Source organism: Thermobia domestica, chromosome 2 (assembly GCF_964235325.1).
Source record: "Thermobia domestica chromosome 2, izTheDome1.hap1.1, whole genome shotgun sequence".
Classification (NCBI taxonomy): Eukaryota; Metazoa; Arthropoda; class Insecta; order Zygentoma; family Lepismatidae; genus Thermobia; species Thermobia domestica.
This window is the reverse complement of record NC_137455.1, coordinates 124,000,894-124,022,166: the sequence shown is the minus strand read 5'-3', so window position 1 is coordinate 124,022,166 and position 21,273 is coordinate 124,000,894. Positions and strand designations below refer to the sequence as shown.

General features: G+C 33.2%; 1 protein-coding gene across 14 annotated transcripts in view; it reads right to left on the bottom strand.

The window, feature by feature from the left end:
* LOC145675292 (zinc finger MYM-type protein 1-like) overlaps positions 1 to 21,273 on the bottom strand; it is a 259,607-nt gene that overhangs the window by 65,232 nt on the left and 173,102 nt on the right. Inside the window, exon 1 of one of the 14 annotated variants that reach the window (XM_081745694.1) lies at positions 4,712 to 5,340. The exons of the other annotated variants lie outside the window; for them this stretch is intronic. Coding sequence (XP_081601820.1) covers positions 4,712 to 5,275 — 564 coding nt within the window. The 5' untranslated portion in view covers positions 5,276 to 5,340. Of the gene's footprint in view, positions 1 to 4,711; positions 5,341 to 21,273 lie in introns of those variants that run through there. 14 annotated transcript variants of the gene reach the window in all.

Genomic DNA, 21,273 nt, shown 5'->3' with positions numbered 1-21,273 from the left:
AAACACAGACATAAAAATGAATATTTACAATAGTCAACAACACACTTGTATTGCTCTCTGTAAATTAGAAACGTGTATAAAAATAGAATGTACTTCCAACCTATATTTTTTTAAACGTACAGTATATGTATATCTTAATACATATATATACAATTCTCCAAGTTTTTTCATTTTGTTCATGAAATGGTTATCAATATTTGTTATCAAATGTAACAGAATGCAAAAGAACTTCCACTTCCCGAGCCCCCTACCAACTGGGAAGAGATATGGCCAAAAGACTCTGATGATGATCATGACCTTGATGAACCATCGACATCAACATGTACATCCAAGGATCCAACGTTCATCCCTGACTGTGTTCGCGAGCCACATTTCATCCGGCAATGTGAACTTAATGACCTAGTCCGTGATTTGCACCTGACAAAACAAGAGGCGGAACTTCTGGGATCAAGGCTCCAGCAGTGGAACTTATTGGATGCAGAAACGAACATATCAGTGTACAGGAAAAGGCATGTTTAATTTTCAAGCTATTTCTCAATGCAAGATAATGTGTGCGTATGTACGGATATAAATGGGTTGATGGCGGAGCTAGGAATTCCTTACGTTCGAGAAGAATGGAGGTTATTTATCGACGCGTCAAAGGTCAGCCTTAAAGCTGTCCTTTTACATAATGGAAATAAAAAACCTTCTATACCACTTGCGCACTCAGTGAAGATTAAGGAATCCTATGACACCATGTCAACTTTGCAAAATCTTATAAATTACAAGGACCATTGTTGGTAAATATGTTGTGATCTCAAGGTAGTTGGTATTTTATTAGGACTGCAGTGCGGTTACACGAAGTACCAATGTTTTTTATGTTTATGGGATAGTCGAGCTGATGACAAACATTATGAAGTGAAAGAATGGGAACCTAGAGCGAATTACGTACCTGGAGAATGCAACGTCAAATACGCTCCTTTGGTAGATCTTAATAAGATATTACTACCGCCACTTCATATCTAGTTAGGACTTATGAAAAACTTTGTCAAAGCCATGGACACATCTGGTGAAGGTTTCAAGTATTTGCGAGATAAGTTCCCTAACCTGAGTGATGCTAAGATTTCAGCGGGAGTGTTTATTGGTCCCCAAATTAGGAAATTAATGCTTGATGATAGCTTTGACAGCAAGTTAAACAGTGCTGAGCTAGCTGCCTGGACAGCATTTAAGCGTGTTGTGCGCAACTTTCTGGGCAATAACAAAGCTGAGAGTTACACAGAAATCGTACAGGACATGATACAGAAATACAAAGAGTTGGGTTGTAGGATGTCTTTAAAAATCCACTTTTTGCATTCCCACCTCAGCTTCTTTTCTGCTAACCTAGGTGCTCTCTGCGACGAACAGGGGAAAAGATTCCACCAAGATATAATGGCAATGGAGAAAAGGTACCAGGGACGATGGGATCCTTCAATGATGGGGGACTATTGTTGGGGTCTTGTTAGAGAATGCAACATTTCTTACAAAAGAAGGAAGTAGTGTACGTTTTTGTAACCCAATGGAAGTTTCATATATTGTGATAGTTTTGATTGTCTTTTCATGACCTTTTGGTACATTTGTAATAATTGTTTATTGTAAATTGTCACACTTGTAAATTATATTGTATTATATTTTATATATGTGTTTGCGGTAATAAAGCAAAACGTTTTACCTCAACTTAAGAGATCTGAAAGCATTACTATAAGGTGCAATAAACAGTACACACAGTATACATACGAACATATTTATTTCTCTAGAAAGAATAAAGCGATTATTACGAAACTTGGAGGGTTTGTTAAATATGAATCAAAGTATACTTAGGTATAATTTCTATGTTAGTATATGCAAGGGGACAAGATCTTGGGGTGTAAAATAAACGAAAAGGGAAATTTTTGAGGGATTTTCCCGAAAATCCCTCTGTTACGGGAAAATCGTACGTGATGGAGAAAAACCGAGTGCATATTCGAATTCAGCGCAAAAAGTTCCTTTAAGAACAGGTATTTCCTTTTATGTAACAAAACCTTTGTTAACTAGTGTTATAGATAATTATTCACGAAAATCCAGTGTCTGGATATCCGGACCCAAGTGGATCCGGATATCCGGATCCAAAAATATCCGGATCTGGCAATCCCTAATTTAAATGCCAGGTGATTGGCCCGGCACACCCCCAACCAGGAGGACCAGGCTGACTGCAGCTCCGAAGAAGTAGGCGATGGAGGCGCCGCATCCTGACGCCGGGTTATCATTGGAGTCATGGCTCAATTAAATAAGTAAAATATAAACGAAACAAAAGTAGAAAGTACTATACACTTTGAAACAGAAGGTACACTGTAATGACTACGATTAAGAAGAGGGTATACGCCGTGTATTAGAGACCGGCACGGGCCGAATGTTTCGGCCCGAGCCCAGTCCAGCCCGAATGTACCTAGGCCCGGCCGCGAAAAGTTTCGGAGATTTTCGGCCCGAGCCCGGCCTGGCCCGATAAGTTGTTTTAAAATTTTGGGTTCAGTGAAGGTCAAGGTCAGAGCTCAATTTATCGCCTGCAATCCTCAATAGTGAAAGTGCAGCCGCTAAGCAACACAAACTGTAAATAGCTATTGCATTCTTTGTAACATTTTTCCAGGGACACACTTTTCAACGTTTGATTTTATTTCAATTATCGTTTAACGAAAGTCAATAATTATTAAAGAATTGCAATTAATCGGCCCGAGCCAGGCCCGACCTGAAGAGAAATCAGTGTCGGCCCGCCCAAGCTCGGCCCGCGGGCGGGGTCGGGCTTTGGGCCGAGCCCGGCCCGTGCAGGCCTCTACCATGTACCCTCCACTACAGCTCTGTTTTAAAGTCATAAAAAAAGATAAAATTGGGAGAAGGAGGTTTCAGCCTTTAATCGGGGTTACTTTGCACCGATCCAAAATAACCTCTTAGATAGGAAATTACTATTGCTGGTACCTCCTGCCTTCTAATTTTAGGTAAATTTCCTATTTAGGTAGACGCCGGAATGGATTTCTTGTTGGAAAATAAATTACGAACAGTGGCGGATCCAGAAAATTGGTTTGAAAGGGGCTTCACTCAGAAAAGCTTAGTTTTTTTTTCAATCACTAGACTTGGGGGGGGGGGGGAGCTGTGAAGCTTACACACATAGGAATGACTAACATTAGATTTTCTTTTTAAAAAAAATAAATCATGCAATTTGATGGGCTTCAGCCTATGGGGTTACTTTGCACCAAAGTTTATATTTCAATAATTATGGTCATACCACTGCCCGCTCCATTCTCTATAGAGGGCGAGAAGAGAGCTCCAAGGGGTATTGGGTTATAGTGAATGTTTACTAATGCACTTGCACGAATGTTTTCCTTATATATCTAGTGATTATATATTTAAAATACAGTGTTCTAAATCATCACGTTTGTAAGTTACATGCGATTTCCTTTAAAATTCTTTACTTATGGTGCAAAGTAACCCCCGTCTTACAGTACTGGATACAAGGCAAGATGTGGCAAGCCGTACCAAGCTTGTCCCTGGCCAATCCCGGCCACTTGCAAATTTATTCCCTACCATGGGCTATTTCCTCGTCAAATTTGGTTTAGATTAGGCCAGCAGTTACCGAGAAATGATGCACCACATACAAAACAAACCGAGACGAGCACAACCACCAAAAAGCGATCGTTATTCCTTAGACGACTGGCTACTTCCCACTGAATTTTGTTCAGATCACCGTCCAGTAGTTACCGAGAAATAAAGTACACATACAAAGCGAGTCGTGCCGAGCCATCAAATAAAGCATTTTTAATTATTAGGTTATGGATTATTTGCTCACCAAATTAGGTTTTATCTGGCCAGAACTGCATACAAGGCAAGCCGAGCCTGCCCTTAGTCGAGCCCGACCACCAAATATAGCTGTCTTTATTTCTTACACGATGGGCTACTTGCCTACCAAATTTCGTTCTGATTCGGCCAGTAGTTACAGAGCAATAATACCACATGGAAGGTGAGTCGAGCCAAGCTGAGCCTAGCTGAACTTGCATATTTTTGTATTTATTTATTTATTTCGCCATGGGCTATTTCCCTACGAAATTAGGTTCAGATTCGGCCATAGTTACGGAGGAAAAGTATCACATACAAGGCGAGTCGAGCCGAGCCGGGCCACCAAATATTGTATGTTAATTGACTTGGCTATTTGTCCACTAAATTTGATTCAGATCTGGTTCAGTAGTTACTGAGAAATAAAATACAAATACAAGGAGTCGGACCTGTCCCTGACCGAGCAGGGCAGCCAAATGTTACATTTTTATTTATTTGACCATGGGCTACTTGCCCACCAAATCTGCTTCTGTTCTGGCCAGAAGTTACCGAGAAATAAAGTACCACACACACCTAAGTAAAACTATAAACTCCCGTATACTTATGCCGGGATCTATAATAGGTCATAATAGTAATATGGAACTTCTAAACAATATGAACAAATAGTGATTGATTAGATTGATCATCCAAAGTTAAAAAAAAAAAAAAAAAAAAATCATTGCTGTACAAATTCTACGTGCCTCCATCAACGTGGAAAGAAAGGGGATCATTTTCGCGGGGGAGACATACATCCTTAGATACGCTACTAATTATACATATATTTTGCAATCAAATGTTTTCGCTTAACCTCTTCCTTATAAGACCTAACATCACTTAAAATGTCACAATGCCGTACCTTCATTGCTATCTTCATAGCAGTTGTCTGATTACTTTCGTGTCCAACGTGTGTAGTGCAAAACTGTACTGTTATGGGCCCATCATTACGAAAAACAGCTTTCATCTTAGCTGGACAGTACCCATTAATTTTTGACGAACCGTGCATCTTCAGTTCTCTTTTCCTTACATCCGGTGTAATTTTCGATATGTAATATCCTGATCTACTGCACTGGTATCTTACGGATAGAGAATTATCAGCGAGTGTTTTTCCTGACCTTTTCTTCACAAAGGATACATTATTCCTATATTCAACAGTTCTCTTCCATGAAGAAAATTCAGCGACTGACTGAAATTCATGACTTTCTGTTTTTAGTTGAATATCATGAAACTGACTTATGTGTTCAATGAAGTAACTTAACTCGGATAGATTTTCTTGGCAGATGGCACATTTGAATGACTTGCTTACTATTTTAGTCGGTTCAACATACTCACATTCTTTATGCATGTGTAAGAAATGTCTCTTCAATGAAAATCGTCTTTCAAACGTCTTTCCACATAAATAGCATGTAACTGAACGTGGCATTTTATTTATACCGAGTTATGTGAAAATTTGTATCTAAATGTTATAATAATAATAATTCAAAATTACTTTTAAAATTATACACATACACACACACACACACTATGTATTAAACCGTCGCCCACTGCATTTACTATTTCTTCACCAAGTGCAGCAATTTACTGCTTTTGCGCATGCACTCGTTACAACGTGGAACTTTCAGAACTGAACTCCAACACAGCAAATCTGAAAACACTAAATCACACAGCAAACCCGCACAAGTGTTGTCACAACTCTACTGTATAACGAAACCCAGTCAAAGAACGAACTTCGGCAAGCATCGGAAATATCACAAGCCTCCAGGCTTGGGAGAGCATCCGCACATAAAGAAAGCGCATGCGTGTTGTTCGAACACAAGCTACAGGAAAGCCAGCAAAGATAGTGTGGTGTCTGAATTTCTTACCACGTGTATAGAGATATTGCAGCCGCTAGTTAGACGCTAGTGAGTAGAATAGTGCCCTTTTTTCACGACAATTGGAGAAAAGTGCAAATTTCTCACGAGAATTGGTATAATTTCGCCTTATTTCTTACGAAAATTGATACAAATTTCCTTTATTTTGACGAGAATTGGAGAAAAGTGCAAAATTCTCACGAAAACTGGTACAAATTTCCTTCATTCTCACAACAATTGGTCAACAGTGCAAATTTCTCACGAAAGTGGGTGTAAATTTCCTCTGATCTATTTTATCATATATTTTAATACAATTTATGTTAATTTATGCAATTTATGCTGATTACTTACCGTTTTTCCCCAATCCTTTAAGAAACGTGTTTCTTCTTTCCTTATTCCTCCCTCAAGTGCTGAAAATACCTAAAGGAACTTCAAAACATGTCCACACAAGTCTTTTTTGTTAATTTTGAACGCAGTTGGTCTTGCTATTCAAGAAACTAATTCTAAAGAAAGAATTCACCTATAATGAAATAATGGCATGTTGTAAGATGAGGTAACCAGTGGGGGAAAGGATCAGGAAGTGGGGGTGGCTGTAGTCTTGGTGGAGTTTGTGCTCAAAACTGGGGGAGGTATTAGAACAATGGATTGCCGACAAACACCATTGTAATCGTAGCAGATGTTTCTTTTGAAGGTGTCTCGTAATTCCATCATTGTGTCAATTAAGGAAGTAACAAAGTGTCAATTTAATGTGAGATATGGATGTTTGAAAATAGTCTAACCGTAGGAGGTGAGAAAGACACGCCAAATGACTTTTAAAAACATGGGAAACTCTGGATAAAGAACAATTGTTAAAAGATATTGATTGTTTAAGATGTAAGGCGTAGGAGGGAGAGAGCCCTTTGACGGGTGAAGAGTAACGAACGTAACATAGACACCTGCTTGTATGTGTGTGTTCCAATGTGATGGAGGTGGGGAGCGAAGTGTGCTCTTTTATGGAGTAAAAGACCTTGCTTAATGGGAGAGTGGGACTTCTACAGCATGGAAACTGAAAAATATACGAAAAAAAGAAATAGGAAATCATTATTTTAAGAACAGAGAATTGAAGAATGAGATAGTTAAATGTCACTTTTTAAAAGTTAATGTATTGCTTCCCCATACTCAGAGACCGCACGTAGGATTACATATGGGAACTGTGTTGTTGTTTGAGCAAAAGACCAGTTTAAATAGGCGTAGCAATTGTTACGCATTTTGTTAAGACCTTGCCACATACGTAGAGGGGAGAGAAAGGGCGGCCCTTCCTACCTGACTTGCAAAGAGGAAAAAGATTGAATGAATCGTGTTCGTAAGGGAACTTTCACTATTGTGCTTTTTGGGAGAAGTGTTGAAACAAGATTTCTTTAAATTTTTCTACATAAATGATTTTATGCTTTTAAAACTAGATTATTGAATTAATTATTTATGAATATTAATGAAATGATAATGAATATTAATGAGGGGGTATTTTATGTATTGATATTGTATTTTCAGTAGCTGATATATGATTTTAGCATAGAATATCATCTTTTGGATACTGTATGGGTCTAACGGTGTACGAAGCTTAGACGAATGACAAATTGCATGTATATGTGATTACTTTGTAAGTGGGGTAGATGTATGTGTAGTTGATATGTGATTTTAATATAGAATATCATCTTTTGGATACTGTATGGATCTAAGGGTGTACGAAGCTTAGACGAATGACAAATTGCATGTATATGTGATTACTTTGTAAGTGGGGGTACATGTATGTGTAGTTGATATGTGATTTTAGCATAGAATATCATCTTTTGGATACTGTATGGGTCTAATGTTGTACGAAGCTTAGAGGAATGACAAATTGTATGTATATATGAATAGTTTGTAAGTGGGTTCATGTATGTATGTATGTATATTGGTTTTGATATTGGGACAGGAATATATGTATCATATTGTAGACATATTATCTTTCGTTTGCATGTAAGTGTTTTAAGCATGTATTGTTGATTGCCTAGCTTTAGGGGCTATACTAGGTTGGATGCAAACACCTCAAATGTTTCTATTGTAGGGTTATATATATTGTAGGGCTGTATATGTTGTTGTGGTGATACGCTATGTGAATGCAAACACATGAACTGATTGCTTATGTATATAGATTACCTTGAATACCCTGTTAGAATGTATATATTGTGATTTTTTATGTATTTATCCTCTTGTAATATTTATTGGATCGATTGTTACTCAAATTTTGAGGCTGAACACATCATGTTACCTCAAAATGTGATCATGCCATAGATGTTCTAGTGGTATTTTAAACACAAAGGATATTACTGTGTTATAACCCATTTACATATAGATATCTTTTCACTACAGTATTCTAATGTCTTATATTGCTACCTTTACTGACTTCTAAGATGTTTGTTTACCTTATAGTAGACATTATGCCGACAATATGGTTTTGAACTTACGGTCATTTATTGTAGGAACATAAAATACGTATAAATAACCTTATATGAAGCATAGGTATTTTTCCTTTATCTTATATAGAATACAGATACTTCGTATTATATGAATATTTGTTTGGAGAAATAAAACATATTATTATAAATTGTAACGCTTTATTGTATTTATATAGTCTACAATATTCTATATTGGCATAATAATATACATATACATATATATTTAAATAAGATATTTACTATACTTAGAATATTTTTAATAACTTATTGACATATTTACATTATATATATATGTACAAGTACCAACGGATAGGAAAACTTATGGACATATTTGATGATATTATGACCATGTTACTCCATGATGCTACCTTTAGACACTTTACTATTTACATATATATAGAATACCAATCATTTCACACACCTACCAATCATTTCACACACATACTTTGATAACCATATGGCAATGTTCTATAGTCAGTAATACTGTTATGATTTAATCGTCGTCTTTTATTTTGAACTTTTTGATGTGTTTTAGTTTCAGACTTGGATACGATGACAAACCCTGGCTTACGAACAATTCTTCCTGGATTGTGTAACTGTTTTTTGTCAGCTTTATCCCGAACTAGTTGATAAAAATGATCAAAGTTAATTTCTTGTCGTGTACGATGATTTAAAGTTATTCCTCTAATTTTAAATACATAATCTACTTTCCCTGTTTGAACTTCTTTCATTCTATAGGCATAATTTTTTGGTCCTAAGCCTATAAAGGCATCAATTTCCCACCCATCAGGAACTTCATTAGTTAACTCACCTAAATAGGAACCCAAAGAAAGGGGCGGCTTTTCATTACGTGGTTGTACAAACATAATACTATCAGTGTCGCAGTACAATACACGATCAGGATGTATAGCTGTTACTAATTCGTAAAGTTTTAGACGCGCCCAAGAGGTGATGAAGGCTGCAAGGACAACATTGGAAAATTTCCATGGCTTGTTTTTGTTTTCAATGTTTTTATATGATAGAATGAGATGTTGCTCTCCAATAGGCAGTACAGTTTGTACCTCATATTGCGGTGCCCATAGATAACTTAAAAATTTTTCTGGAGTATCTACAATTACAGATTGAGATAAATCTGTTCTTTGTCCCCATTTCCCGTATAAGGAATTGAGAAATATTTTGGAAATATATCTTAGACCAGGATTTGATTCAATGTTATTTTCCGTTAACTGAATGCATTCATGTTTATAATAGTCTGTAATATATTTTTCTTGATCTTGTTTAGTTTTACACCAGCTAGGAAATCCTGAAGACTCTTGTTTCATTTTTAAGAAGGAATTGACATAATCTTTAAACAGATTATTTTCTGATCCAGATAATTTGAATTCCCAAATTTCAATAATTTGTAGAATTTTGTATCCGAGATCTAAAGCCACATGAAGTTCAGGAGTACAGTATGTACCAGTAAGGACACGCTCCACATCATTATGCATACAATTGTTGTCACTTTGTTCCATGCACGTACGGCATAACCCAAACAAAAGGCGATCATTACATGTATATGGTAAAATTGGAAAATATAAGTCTTTGGGAGGCAAGATACTACATTTCACTAATCCATGAATACTTTGCACTTGTGGAAAGTCAGGCCCCTTGTATATTATAGGTTTTCCTATAGGCAATGGCTTACGTGCCATTACCCAGGGGTAAAGACTGGTAACATCATAATATGCCACAAACTCTTCGCTGGTACATTCATATAAGGCATTAAAACATTCTGTACGCCCACCATGAAAACTATCTTTAGGTACCAGATGATCAACAAGATCATGACACTGTGTTTCAATAAACTGTTGTAATTTTTTATCATTTTTTACCATGTGGTCCCATTCACATTCCCACATTTCAATGACATTAAGATTTAATTTTTTAAGAAATGCTATTTTTGTGGTGGTGTTTTCATACCGATCTTGTAGTGTTGTACCTTGCTTAGAGGTAGAATCTAGGGGCACGTGTCGTAGTGTAGGATAACAGTTTAAACATCCGTGATAGTAACATCCATGAAATTCGTAAACTGTATTTGTTTTAGTTTCAAATCCATCAACCTTATACCTCCCGAATCGTTTTTCCAAGCCATTTCCAGAATGGAAAATTTCACTACCAGTAGTACGTTCTAAGTATCGTAGCCAATACATTGCCTTTAGACTTTGACGATCACAATGGTCAAACCCATAAGGTGGAATAATGGGAATAATTTCTTTGGGTAAATATAAGGTACGATATGTTAGTATTGCCAAACTAGCAATAGTTGACGCGACAATAAAACATTGAATACCATTTGTTTTGTCTTCAATTAAGTTTGAAAATTTAATGACAGCCTCTGCTAAAATTTTAACATCATTCCGACAATATTCAATCATTTCCTTTTGGAGATTATACTCCTCATTACTTGCAGCACGTTCTTTGTGCCATATAATAAGTTGCTCTCGATCTTCACTGCTTCTTGAATCAGGATCAAAATATTTTATATCAGGAATTTTGCCTATATAATTTTGGTTTTCTAATGTATTAAACAAGTACGGGAAATCTCCCTTTCGTAAATTTGCAGAAAGACCTAATGTCTTAGGTAATTTAGATAATTTAACTCCCATATACAAATATGTGTCACGGAAGTAAATCTTTTGTCCTAAACGCATTTCAATAATTTTTTGCCCTGACATTATTACTTCAGGTGTAAAATGATGGTTTATGATCAAAGTTTTAGCACAGAATTGCATATCATAATTACTGCCATTATGGGAAAGCACAATGATTTTTTTAAACATTGGGCGAGTTATTAATACATGATTAACAAATTCTTCAATGTTGTTGAAATCAAACGAACGGAACCCATTTTTATCACCGCATACAAAACATGTATCATCAAGATTCATGTCCTTACACTTGTAACAAGCATGAATACAATTTACAAAATTTACATGATGTTCTTGTTCTCCCTGTTCATTTTTAGGAAGCAACATTGTTTCTACATCAAAGATAATATACAAAAAGGTATCTACATGTTGCATCATAGCCGTTTGAACAAAACAAATATGGTCATCGCTTACATATGTGTAACATATTTTACAATAACGTTCACCACATTGATGTTCAGACTTTCGTGAACGCATGTCATTCATAGTACCACAACGGACACAAATTTTCTTTGTTTCGCATAAACTTTTTCCGGAAACATTTATCGCTTTATGATTATCAAAACATTCTTTTGAAGAAAACAGTCTATGACAATCAAGGCATTCAACTTTAATATTATTATCATTATTAGAAACATTATGATACTTTTCGCACATTGGACATTTGAAGTTACACTTATGATTTTGTGTATGATGATAACCTTTCAAACAATATTGACAATATTTCCGTTTCTTTAATAGTGTTGTAATGTTGGTAATTAATTCGTAGTGTCCTTCACTGTACAAAATCAAAATTTTCTTTGATGCATGTATTCCAGGATAAATTACATTATACTTTCGAGTAAATCCGTTTTTTTCGTAAACAACAATTTGATAATGAGGCGCTAGCTTATTTTGAAACTTTTTTACGTCATCAATAGTACATCCATCATGAATTTCAATGTCAACTTTAGCATTGACACACAATTGCTTTGCTTGTTTCATTAATCGTTCAGGATGATTTTTCAATTCATATACGTAGTTATAACGATGATCAGCCCTACCCATTCCAAGAATAATACTCTTGGGAAGACAATACACATTCTTTTCTACCGGAATAGTACATTGTTCCAGGTGTGTTACAAGATCAACAAATTTTGATGAACCCCTTGTTCGTCCCCTACCTTTACGTGAATCAACAATATGAATTTTGAAATTTACTTTATCACCTAATAAATAATTTTCATTACTATTTAAAACATTTTCAATTTTACGAAATAAATTGTCGGAGCTTAAATCCGACTTTTGACGCCACGAAATGTATATTGGTTTATTAATCGTAGAAGCAGAACTTTCTATTGTTATACCAACATACATATCATCATCGGCATCATTTAAAACATGATCCTTTACAAATTCAAATAACAACTGAATATATTTTTCAGGATCATCTATTCCACTAGTTTGCATACGTTCAATTGTGACTTCCTTTCCTGTAAGTCCAAAATAAGCATAATGTTTGATTTTACTATTAACAATACGAAAATATTCATTTGGTTTACCACTCCCATACATGGTAGGTTGTGATACAGTATTAGTATTAGGACCTGGAAAGTTTATAAAATTTTCCATGAACACGCTAAAATCATTTGTAGTTAAACTATTAGCTTTTCCTTCAGACACAAGTTGCATAAACTTTTCACGAGCTAAATTCTTTATATTATCTTGACGAAAGAAGCCTACATGATATAAATCAATAATATCTTTTGCAGACTTACATTTTTTCAAAACAACATGAGGATCACAACCAAAATGCATAAACAACGCCTGCAATAACTTGGAATAAGCTTCATTGCTTACCCTTGCACCCGTAGCATGACATTGTGTTATCACTTCCCATGTAAATAAAACTTCGTTTGGATTTTCATATCCACGTGCTTCTTGTGCCGACAACATGGTACAGATGACAGACTGTCCTTCCATTGTATGATTGACACACTAAATATGTAATTGCAATTTGAATTTTTGTCTTATACAGTAAATATTTTATACAATGATGTACACAGAACTTTGATATTTCTTTTCACAGTTTTTTTTAAATGACAAGGTTTCGTAAGTAGACTTTTATGATATGATTCACAATGTGTTGACCAAAGATACACTTTTTAAGAATTTTTTACACTTACCAGTAAGTATAATAATAAAACTTTGCCAAACTTGTTTCAGTTCACAACAGATTTAGTTGTAAGTTTACCGACACTGCAGTTAAAAGCTTGTCGCCAATTGCACTAACACTTGCCGTTAACTACAATCATAAAACTTCCCGTAACTTTTTCAGTTTAGTATCGATGCACTACCACTTGTCACTCACTAAGTATATTTTAGTTTACCGAAGATATACTTTTAAGTTTATCGGTTAATCCTTTAGCACTTTCCGATAATTGTAATTTACAAAGCGTCGTAATAAAATTGTTTTAGACTAATTACAACACGAAAAGTACAAACAGGAAGTGTGTTTACTTTTTATTGAATGTTTATTATCAACACTAATAAATGGAAATTCCAAGAACACCACACGAAGATTCCCGAAGATTGCCGAAGGTTCCCGAAGTTTCCCGAAGTTTTCCGAATATTGCCGAACCTAAACGAAGATGAACATAAGAGTTTATCCACAATTGCTGTACATGGTGGTTAATGTACCACACGAATGGTTCCGAAAATTGCCGAACTTAAACAAAGATGGACATAAGAATGTATCAACAATTTCTGTACACGTTTAGTAAATGTAAATTGCAAAAATCTTGTAACTTTAAGATATATTTCAAAGTTTATTATTAGATGTAACTTTGTAACAAAATTGGTATTTTAAAATAAATGATTTAATAACAGAGAGTATAATAATGATTGGCTTTACTTTAACAGTAGAAATTTTATAGTGCGCGGCGCGGCTTGCTGCGCTGGATTTATACTTTCAAAATTTAATCTCGTACCCAAAGGCACTTAGTTTGTAATCTCGTACCCAAAAGCAAATAGTTTGTAGTCTCGTACGCAGGTGCTTTAACATATTTTAAATTAGTAACAGTAATATTACACAATGTGATATAATTTGTAAATGCACTATTAAAGTTTGCAACACTTCAAATAATTATAGCTACTTGATTTGTATGTTTTTCCACTGTGTTATTGGTCTAAAAAATTTCTTTGTTAGTAACGCTAGGAATTTCTTTTGTCTGCATTGCTACAGGTGTTTAAACTGGTTTAAACCGGTTTAAACTAGTTTATTGTTTTTTGTTATACAATTATTCAGTTCTGCAAGAACTTCGTTGTTAAAATAGAGTGTGATCGTATTTAAATTGCTGTGCAAACTCCTTATTTATTTAACATTTCGTAATAGTCATTGGATCGCTTGCTAAGCAAGCTCCGAGGAACTATGTTCCGAAAAAATACTAAAATGTGTGAGCATACAAAAGATAATTTAAAAATATTAAAAATTACTGTGCAAACTCCATATTTATTTATTCTCTCATATATTTTATTCCATCGTTTCCTTTGGAATTTTAGTTGGATCGTTTGTTACTGAAGCTTCTTATTTATTTAACCTCTCGTAATAAATTACTCGAACACTTCGTGTGAGCATACCAAATATGTTCCGAAAATAATAAAAGTTGTGTCAACCTACAAATAATTCCGATGGAAACACAAAGTAACATAGTTACAAATATTTTATTCGTTCGCTTCATTACCAGCTCCGAGGAATTACATTCCAAAAATATTAAAATTAACAAAACAACTTGAACATAAGAAAGTTATTTTAGCATGACACAAGATAATTAAACTTAAAATTTATTACATGAAGCTCTTTAATTGTTAAATGGAGAAGTAAAATTTAAGTCAGTGTTGCAATTGAATACAGAAACTAAAAGTAAAGTGTGAAAACATAACTTAAAACACAATGTTGCAATCTAAATTGCAAAAGAAAATTAAAAATACAACTTACAAACAAAATGTACAAACCGAAAATAAAAAGTGCAGAAACAAAATTTAAAAAAAACAATGTTGCAATCTAACATACAAAACGGAAAATAAAAAATATAGAAGCAAAACTTAAAACATAATGTTGCAATTAAAAAATGCAAAGCTAAAAAATACAAAACCAAAACTTAAAACAGTGTTGTCATCAAAAATACAAGAGCAAAAGTTTAAAATACAATGTTTCAATCCAAATTGCAAAAGAAAAATTAAAAAATACAAGTTTAAAAATTGAAACATTCAAAACTAAAAATACAGAATCAAAATACAATGTTACAATCCAAATTGCAAAAGAATATTAAAAGTACAACTTTAAAACACAATGTTACATTACAAATTCGAAACAAAATAAAAATTACAAGTTAAGAAATAAAAATGCAAACTGAAAACTAAAAATGCAGAAGCATAAAATTTTAAAGAACACAATGTTGCAATCTAAAATACAAAAGGAAATTAAAAGTACAACTTTAAAACACAATGTTACATTACAAATTCAAAACATTAAAATTACAAGTTAAGAAATAAAAATGCAAACTGAAAACTAAAAATGCAGAAGCATAAAATTTTAAAGAACACAATGTTGCAATCTAAAATACAAAATGAAATTTAAAGTACAACATTAAAACACAATGTTACATTACAAAATCCGAAATAACATTAAATTTACAAGTTAAAAAAAATAGAATTGGAAACTGAAAATAAAAAATACCGAAAGAAAATTCAAAACAATGTTGCAATCCAAATTGCAAAGAAAAATAAAAAATACAAACTTGAGATATACGAACATTACCTAGTAGTATACGGAGCTGGACTTTTACCGTCATTATTTTAATGACATGAGTTTGCAACACATTTTAGGGAAATAAGGTCCGTATACTACTAGGTAATGTTCGTATATCTCAAGTTTGTATTTTTTATTTTTCTTTGCAATTTGGATTGCAACATTGTTTTGAATTTTCTTTCGGTATTTTTTATTTTCAGTTTCCAATTCTATTTTTTTTAACTTGTAAATTTAATGTTATTTCGGATTTTGTAATGTAACATTGTGTTTTAATGTTGTACTTTAAATTTCATTTTGTATTTTAGATTGCAACATTGTGTTCTTTAAAATTTTATGCTTCTGCATTTTTAGTTTTCAGTTTGCATTTTTATTTCTTAACTTGTAATTTTAATGTTTTGAATTTGTAATGTAACATTGTGTTTTAAAGTTGTACTTTTAATTTCCTTTTGTATTTTAGATTGCAACATTGTGTTCTTTAAAATTTTATGCTTCTGCATTTTTAGTTTTCAGTTTGCATTTTTATTTCTTAACTTGTAATTTTTATTTTGTTTCGAATTTGTAATGTAACATTGTGTTTTAAAGTTGTACTTTTAATATTCTTTTGCAATTTGGATTGTAACATTGTATTTTGATTCTGTATTTTTAGTTTTGAATGTTTCAATTTTTAAACTTGTATTTTTTAATTTTTCTTTTGCAATTTGGATTGAAACATTGTATTTTAAACTTTTGCTCTTGTATTTTTGATGACAACACTGTTTTAAGTTTTGGTTTTGTATTTTTTAGCTTTGCATTTTTTAATTGCAACATTATGTTTTAAGTTTTGCTTCTATATTTTTTATTTTCCGTTTTGTATGTTAGATTGCAACATTGTTTTTTTAAATTTTGTTTCTGCACTTTTTATTTTCGGTTTGTACATTTTGTTTGTAAGTTGTATTTTTAATTTTCTTTTGCAATTTAGATTGCAACATTGTGTTTTAAGTTATGTTTTCACACTTTACTTTTAGTTTCTGTATTCAATTGCAACACTGACTTAAATTTTACTTCTCCATTTAACAATTAAAGAGCTTCATGTAATAAATTTTAAGTTTAATTATCTTGTGTCATGCTAAAATAACTTTCTTATGTTCAAGTTGTTTTGTTAATTTTAATATTTTTGGAATGTAATTCCTCGGAGCTGGTAATGAAGCGAACGAATAAAATATTTGTAACTATGTTACTTTGTGTTTCCATCGGAATTATTTGTAGGTTGACACAACTTTTATTATTTTCGGAACATATTTGGTATGCTCACACGAAGTGTTCGAGTAATTTATTACGAGAGGTTAAATAAATAAGAAGCTTCAGTAACAAACGATCCAACTAAAATTCCAAAGGAAACGATGGAATAAAATATATGAGAGAATAAATAAATATGGAGTTTGCACAGTAATTTTTAATATTTTTAAATTATCTTTTGTATGCTCACACATTTTAGTATTTTTTCGGAACATAGTTCCTCGGAGCTTGCTTAGCAAGCGATCCAATGACTATTACGAAATGTTAAATAAATAAGGAGTTTGCACAGCAATTTAAATACGATCACACTCTATTTTAACAACGAAGTTCTTGCAGAACTGAATAATTGTATAACAAAAAACAATAAACTAGTTTAAACCGGTTTAAACCAGTTTAAACACCTGTAGCAATGCAGACAAAAGAAATTCCTAGCGTTACTAACAAAGAAATTTTTTAGACCAATAACACAGTGGAAAAACATACAAATCAAGTAGCTATAATTATTTGAAGTGTTGCAAACTTTAATAGTGCATTTACAAATTATATCACATTGTGTAATATTACTGTTACTAATTTAAAATATGTTAAAGCACCTGCGTACGAGACTACAAACTATTTGCTTTTGGGTACGAGATTACAAACTAAGTGCCTTTGGGTACGAGATTAAATTTTGAAAGTATAAATCCAGCGCAGCAAGCCGCGCCGCGCACTATAAAATTTCTACTGTTAAAGTAAAGCCAATCATTATTATACTCTCTGTTATTAAATCATTTATTTTAAAATACCAATTTTGTTACAAAGTTACATCTAATAATAAACTTTGAAATATATCTTAAAGTTACAAGATTTTTGCAATTTACATTTACTAAACGTGTACAGAAATTGTTGATACATTCTTATGTCCATCTTTGTTTAAGTTCGGCAATTTTCGGAACCATTCGTGTGGTACATTAACCACCATGTACAGCAATTGTGGATAAACTCTTATGTTCATCTTCGTTTAGGTTCGGCAATATTCGGAAAACTTCGGGAAACTTCGGGAACCTTCGGCAATCTTCGGGAATCTTCGTGTGGTGTTCTTGGAATTTCCATTTATTAGTGTTGATAATAAACATTCAATAAAAAGTAAACACACTTCCTGTTTGTACTTTTCGTGTTGTAATTAGTCTAAAACAATTTTATTACGACGCTTTGTAAATTACAATTATCGGAAAGTGCTAAAGGATTAACCGATAAACTTAAAAGTATATCTTCGGTAAACTAAAATATACTTAGTGAGTGACAAGTGGTAGTGCATCGATACTAAACTGAAAAAGTTACGGGAAGTTTTATGATTGTAGTTAACGGCAAGTGTTAGTGCAATTGGCGACAAGCTTTTAACTGCAGTGTCGGTAAACTTACAACTAAATCTGTTGTGAACTGAAACAAGTTTGGCAAAGTTTTATTATTATACTTACTGGTAAGTGTAAAAAATTCTTAAAAAGTGTATCTTTGGTCAACACATTGTGAATCATATCATAAAAGTCTACTTACGAAACCTTGTCATTTAAAAAAAACTGTGAAAAGAAATATCAAAGTTCTGTGTACATCATTGTATAAAATATTTACTGTATAAGACAAAAATTCAAATTGCAATTACATATTTAGTGTGTCAATCATACAATGGAAGGACAGTCTGTCATCTGTACCATGTTGTCGGCACAAGAAGCACGTGGATATGAAAATCCAAACGAAGTTTTATTTACATGGGAAGTGATAACACAATGTCATGCTACGGGTGCAAGGGTAAGCAATGAAGCTTATTCCAAGTTATTGCAGGCGTTGTTTATGCATTTTGGTTGTGATCCTCATGTTGTTTTGAAAAAATGTAAGTCTGCAAAAGATATTATTGATTTATATCATGTAGGCTTCTTTCGTCAAGATAATATAAAGAATTTAGCTCGTGAAAAGTTTATGCAACTTGTGTCTGAAGGAAAAGCTAATAGTTTAACTACAAATGATTTTAGCGTGTTCATGGAAAATTTTATAAACTTTCCAGGTCCTAATACTAATACTGTATCACAACCTACCATGTATGGGAGTGGTAAACCAAATGAATATTTTCGTATTGTTAATAGTAAAATCAAACATTATGCTTATTTTGGACTTACAGGAAAGGAAGTCACAATTGAACGTATGCAAACTAGTGGAATAGATGATCCTGAAAAATATATTCAGTTGTTATTTGAATTTGTAAAGGATCATGTTTTAAATGATGCCGATGATGATATGTATGTTGGTATAACAATAGAAAGTTCTGCTTCTACGATTAATAAACCAATATACATTTCGTGGCGTCAAAAGTCGGATTTAAGCTCCGACAATTTATTTCGTAAAATTGAAAATGTTTTAAATAGTAATGAAAATTATTTATTAGGTGATAAAGTAAATTTCAAAATTCATATTGTTGATTCACGTAAAGGTAGGGGACGAACAAGGGGTTCATCAAAATTTGTTGATCTTGTAACACACCTGGAACAATGTACTATTCCGGTAGAAAAGAATGTGTATTGTCTTCCCAAGAGTATTATTCTTGGAATGGGTAGGGCTGATCATCGTTATAACTACGTATATGAATTGAAAAATCATCCTGAACGATTAATGAAACAAGCAAAGCAATTGTGTGTCAATGCTAAAGTTGACATTGAAATTCATGATGGATGTACTATTGATGACGTAAAAAAGTTTCAAAATAAGCTAGCGCCTCATTATCAAATTGTTGTTTACGAAAAAAACGGATTTACTCGAAAGTATAATGTAATTTATCCTGGAATACATGCATCAAAGAAAATTTTGATTTTGTACAGTGAAGGACACTACGAATTAATTACCAACATTACAACACTATTAAAGAAACGGAAATATTGTCAATATTGTTTGAAAGGTTATCATCATACACAAAATCATAAGTGTAACTTCAAATGTCCAATGTGCGAAAAGTATCATAATGTTTCTAATAATGATAATAATATTAAAGTTGAATGCCTTGATTGTCATAGACTGTTTTCTTCAAAAGAATGTTTTGATAATCATAAAGCGATAAATGTTTCCGGAAAAAGTTTATGCGAAACAAAGAAAATTTGTGTCCGTTGTGGTACTATGAATGACATGCGTTCACGAAAGTCTGAACATCAATGTGGTGAACGTTATTGTAAAATATGTTACACATATGTAAGCGATGACCATATTTGTTTTGTTCAAACGGCTATGATGCAACATGTAGATACCTTTTTGTATATTATCTTTGATGTAGAAACAATGTTGCTTCCTAAAAATGAACAGGGAGAACAAGAACATCATGTAAATTTTGTAAATTGTATTCATGCTTGTTACAAGTGTAAGGACATGAATCTTGATGATACATGTTTTGTATGCGGTGATAAAAATGGGTTCCGTTCGTTTGATTTCAACAACATTGAAGAATTTGTTAATCATGTATTAATAACTCGCCCAATGTTTAAAAAAATCATTGTGCTTTCCCATAATGGCAGTAATTATGATATGCAATTCTGTGCTAAAACTTTGATCATAAACCATCATTTTACACCTGAAGTAATAATGTCAGGGCAAAAAATTATTGAAATGCGTTTAGGACAAAAGATTTACTTCCGTGACACATATTTGTATATGGGAGTTAAATTATCTAAATTACCTAAGACATTAGGTCTTTCTGCAAATTTACGAAAGGGAGATTTCCCGTACTTGTTTAATACATTAGAAAACCAAAATTATATAGGCAAAATTCCTGATATAAAATATTTTGATCCTGATTCAAGAAGCAGTGAAGATCGAGAGCAACTTATTATATGGCACAAAGAACGTGCTGCAAGTAATGAGGAGTATAATCTCCAAAAGGAAATGATTGAATATTGTCGGAATGATGTTAAAATTTTAGCAGAGGCTGTCATTAAATTTTCAAACTTAATTGAAGACAAAACAAATGGTATTCAATGTTTTATTGTCGCGTCAACTATTGCTAGTTTGGCAATACTAACATATCGTACCTTATATTTACCCAAAGAAATTATTCCCATTATTCCACCTTATGGGTTTGACCATTGTGATCGTCAAAGTCTAAAGGCAATGTATTGGCTACGATACTTAGAACGTACTACTGGTAGTGAAATTTTCCATTCTGGAAATGGCTTGGAAAAACGATTCGGGAGGTATAAGGTTGATGGATTTGAAACTAAAACAAATACAGTTTACGAATTTCATGGATGTTACTATCACGGATGTTTAAAACTGTTATCCTACACTACGACACGTGCCCCTAGATTCTACCTCTAAGCAAGGTACAACAC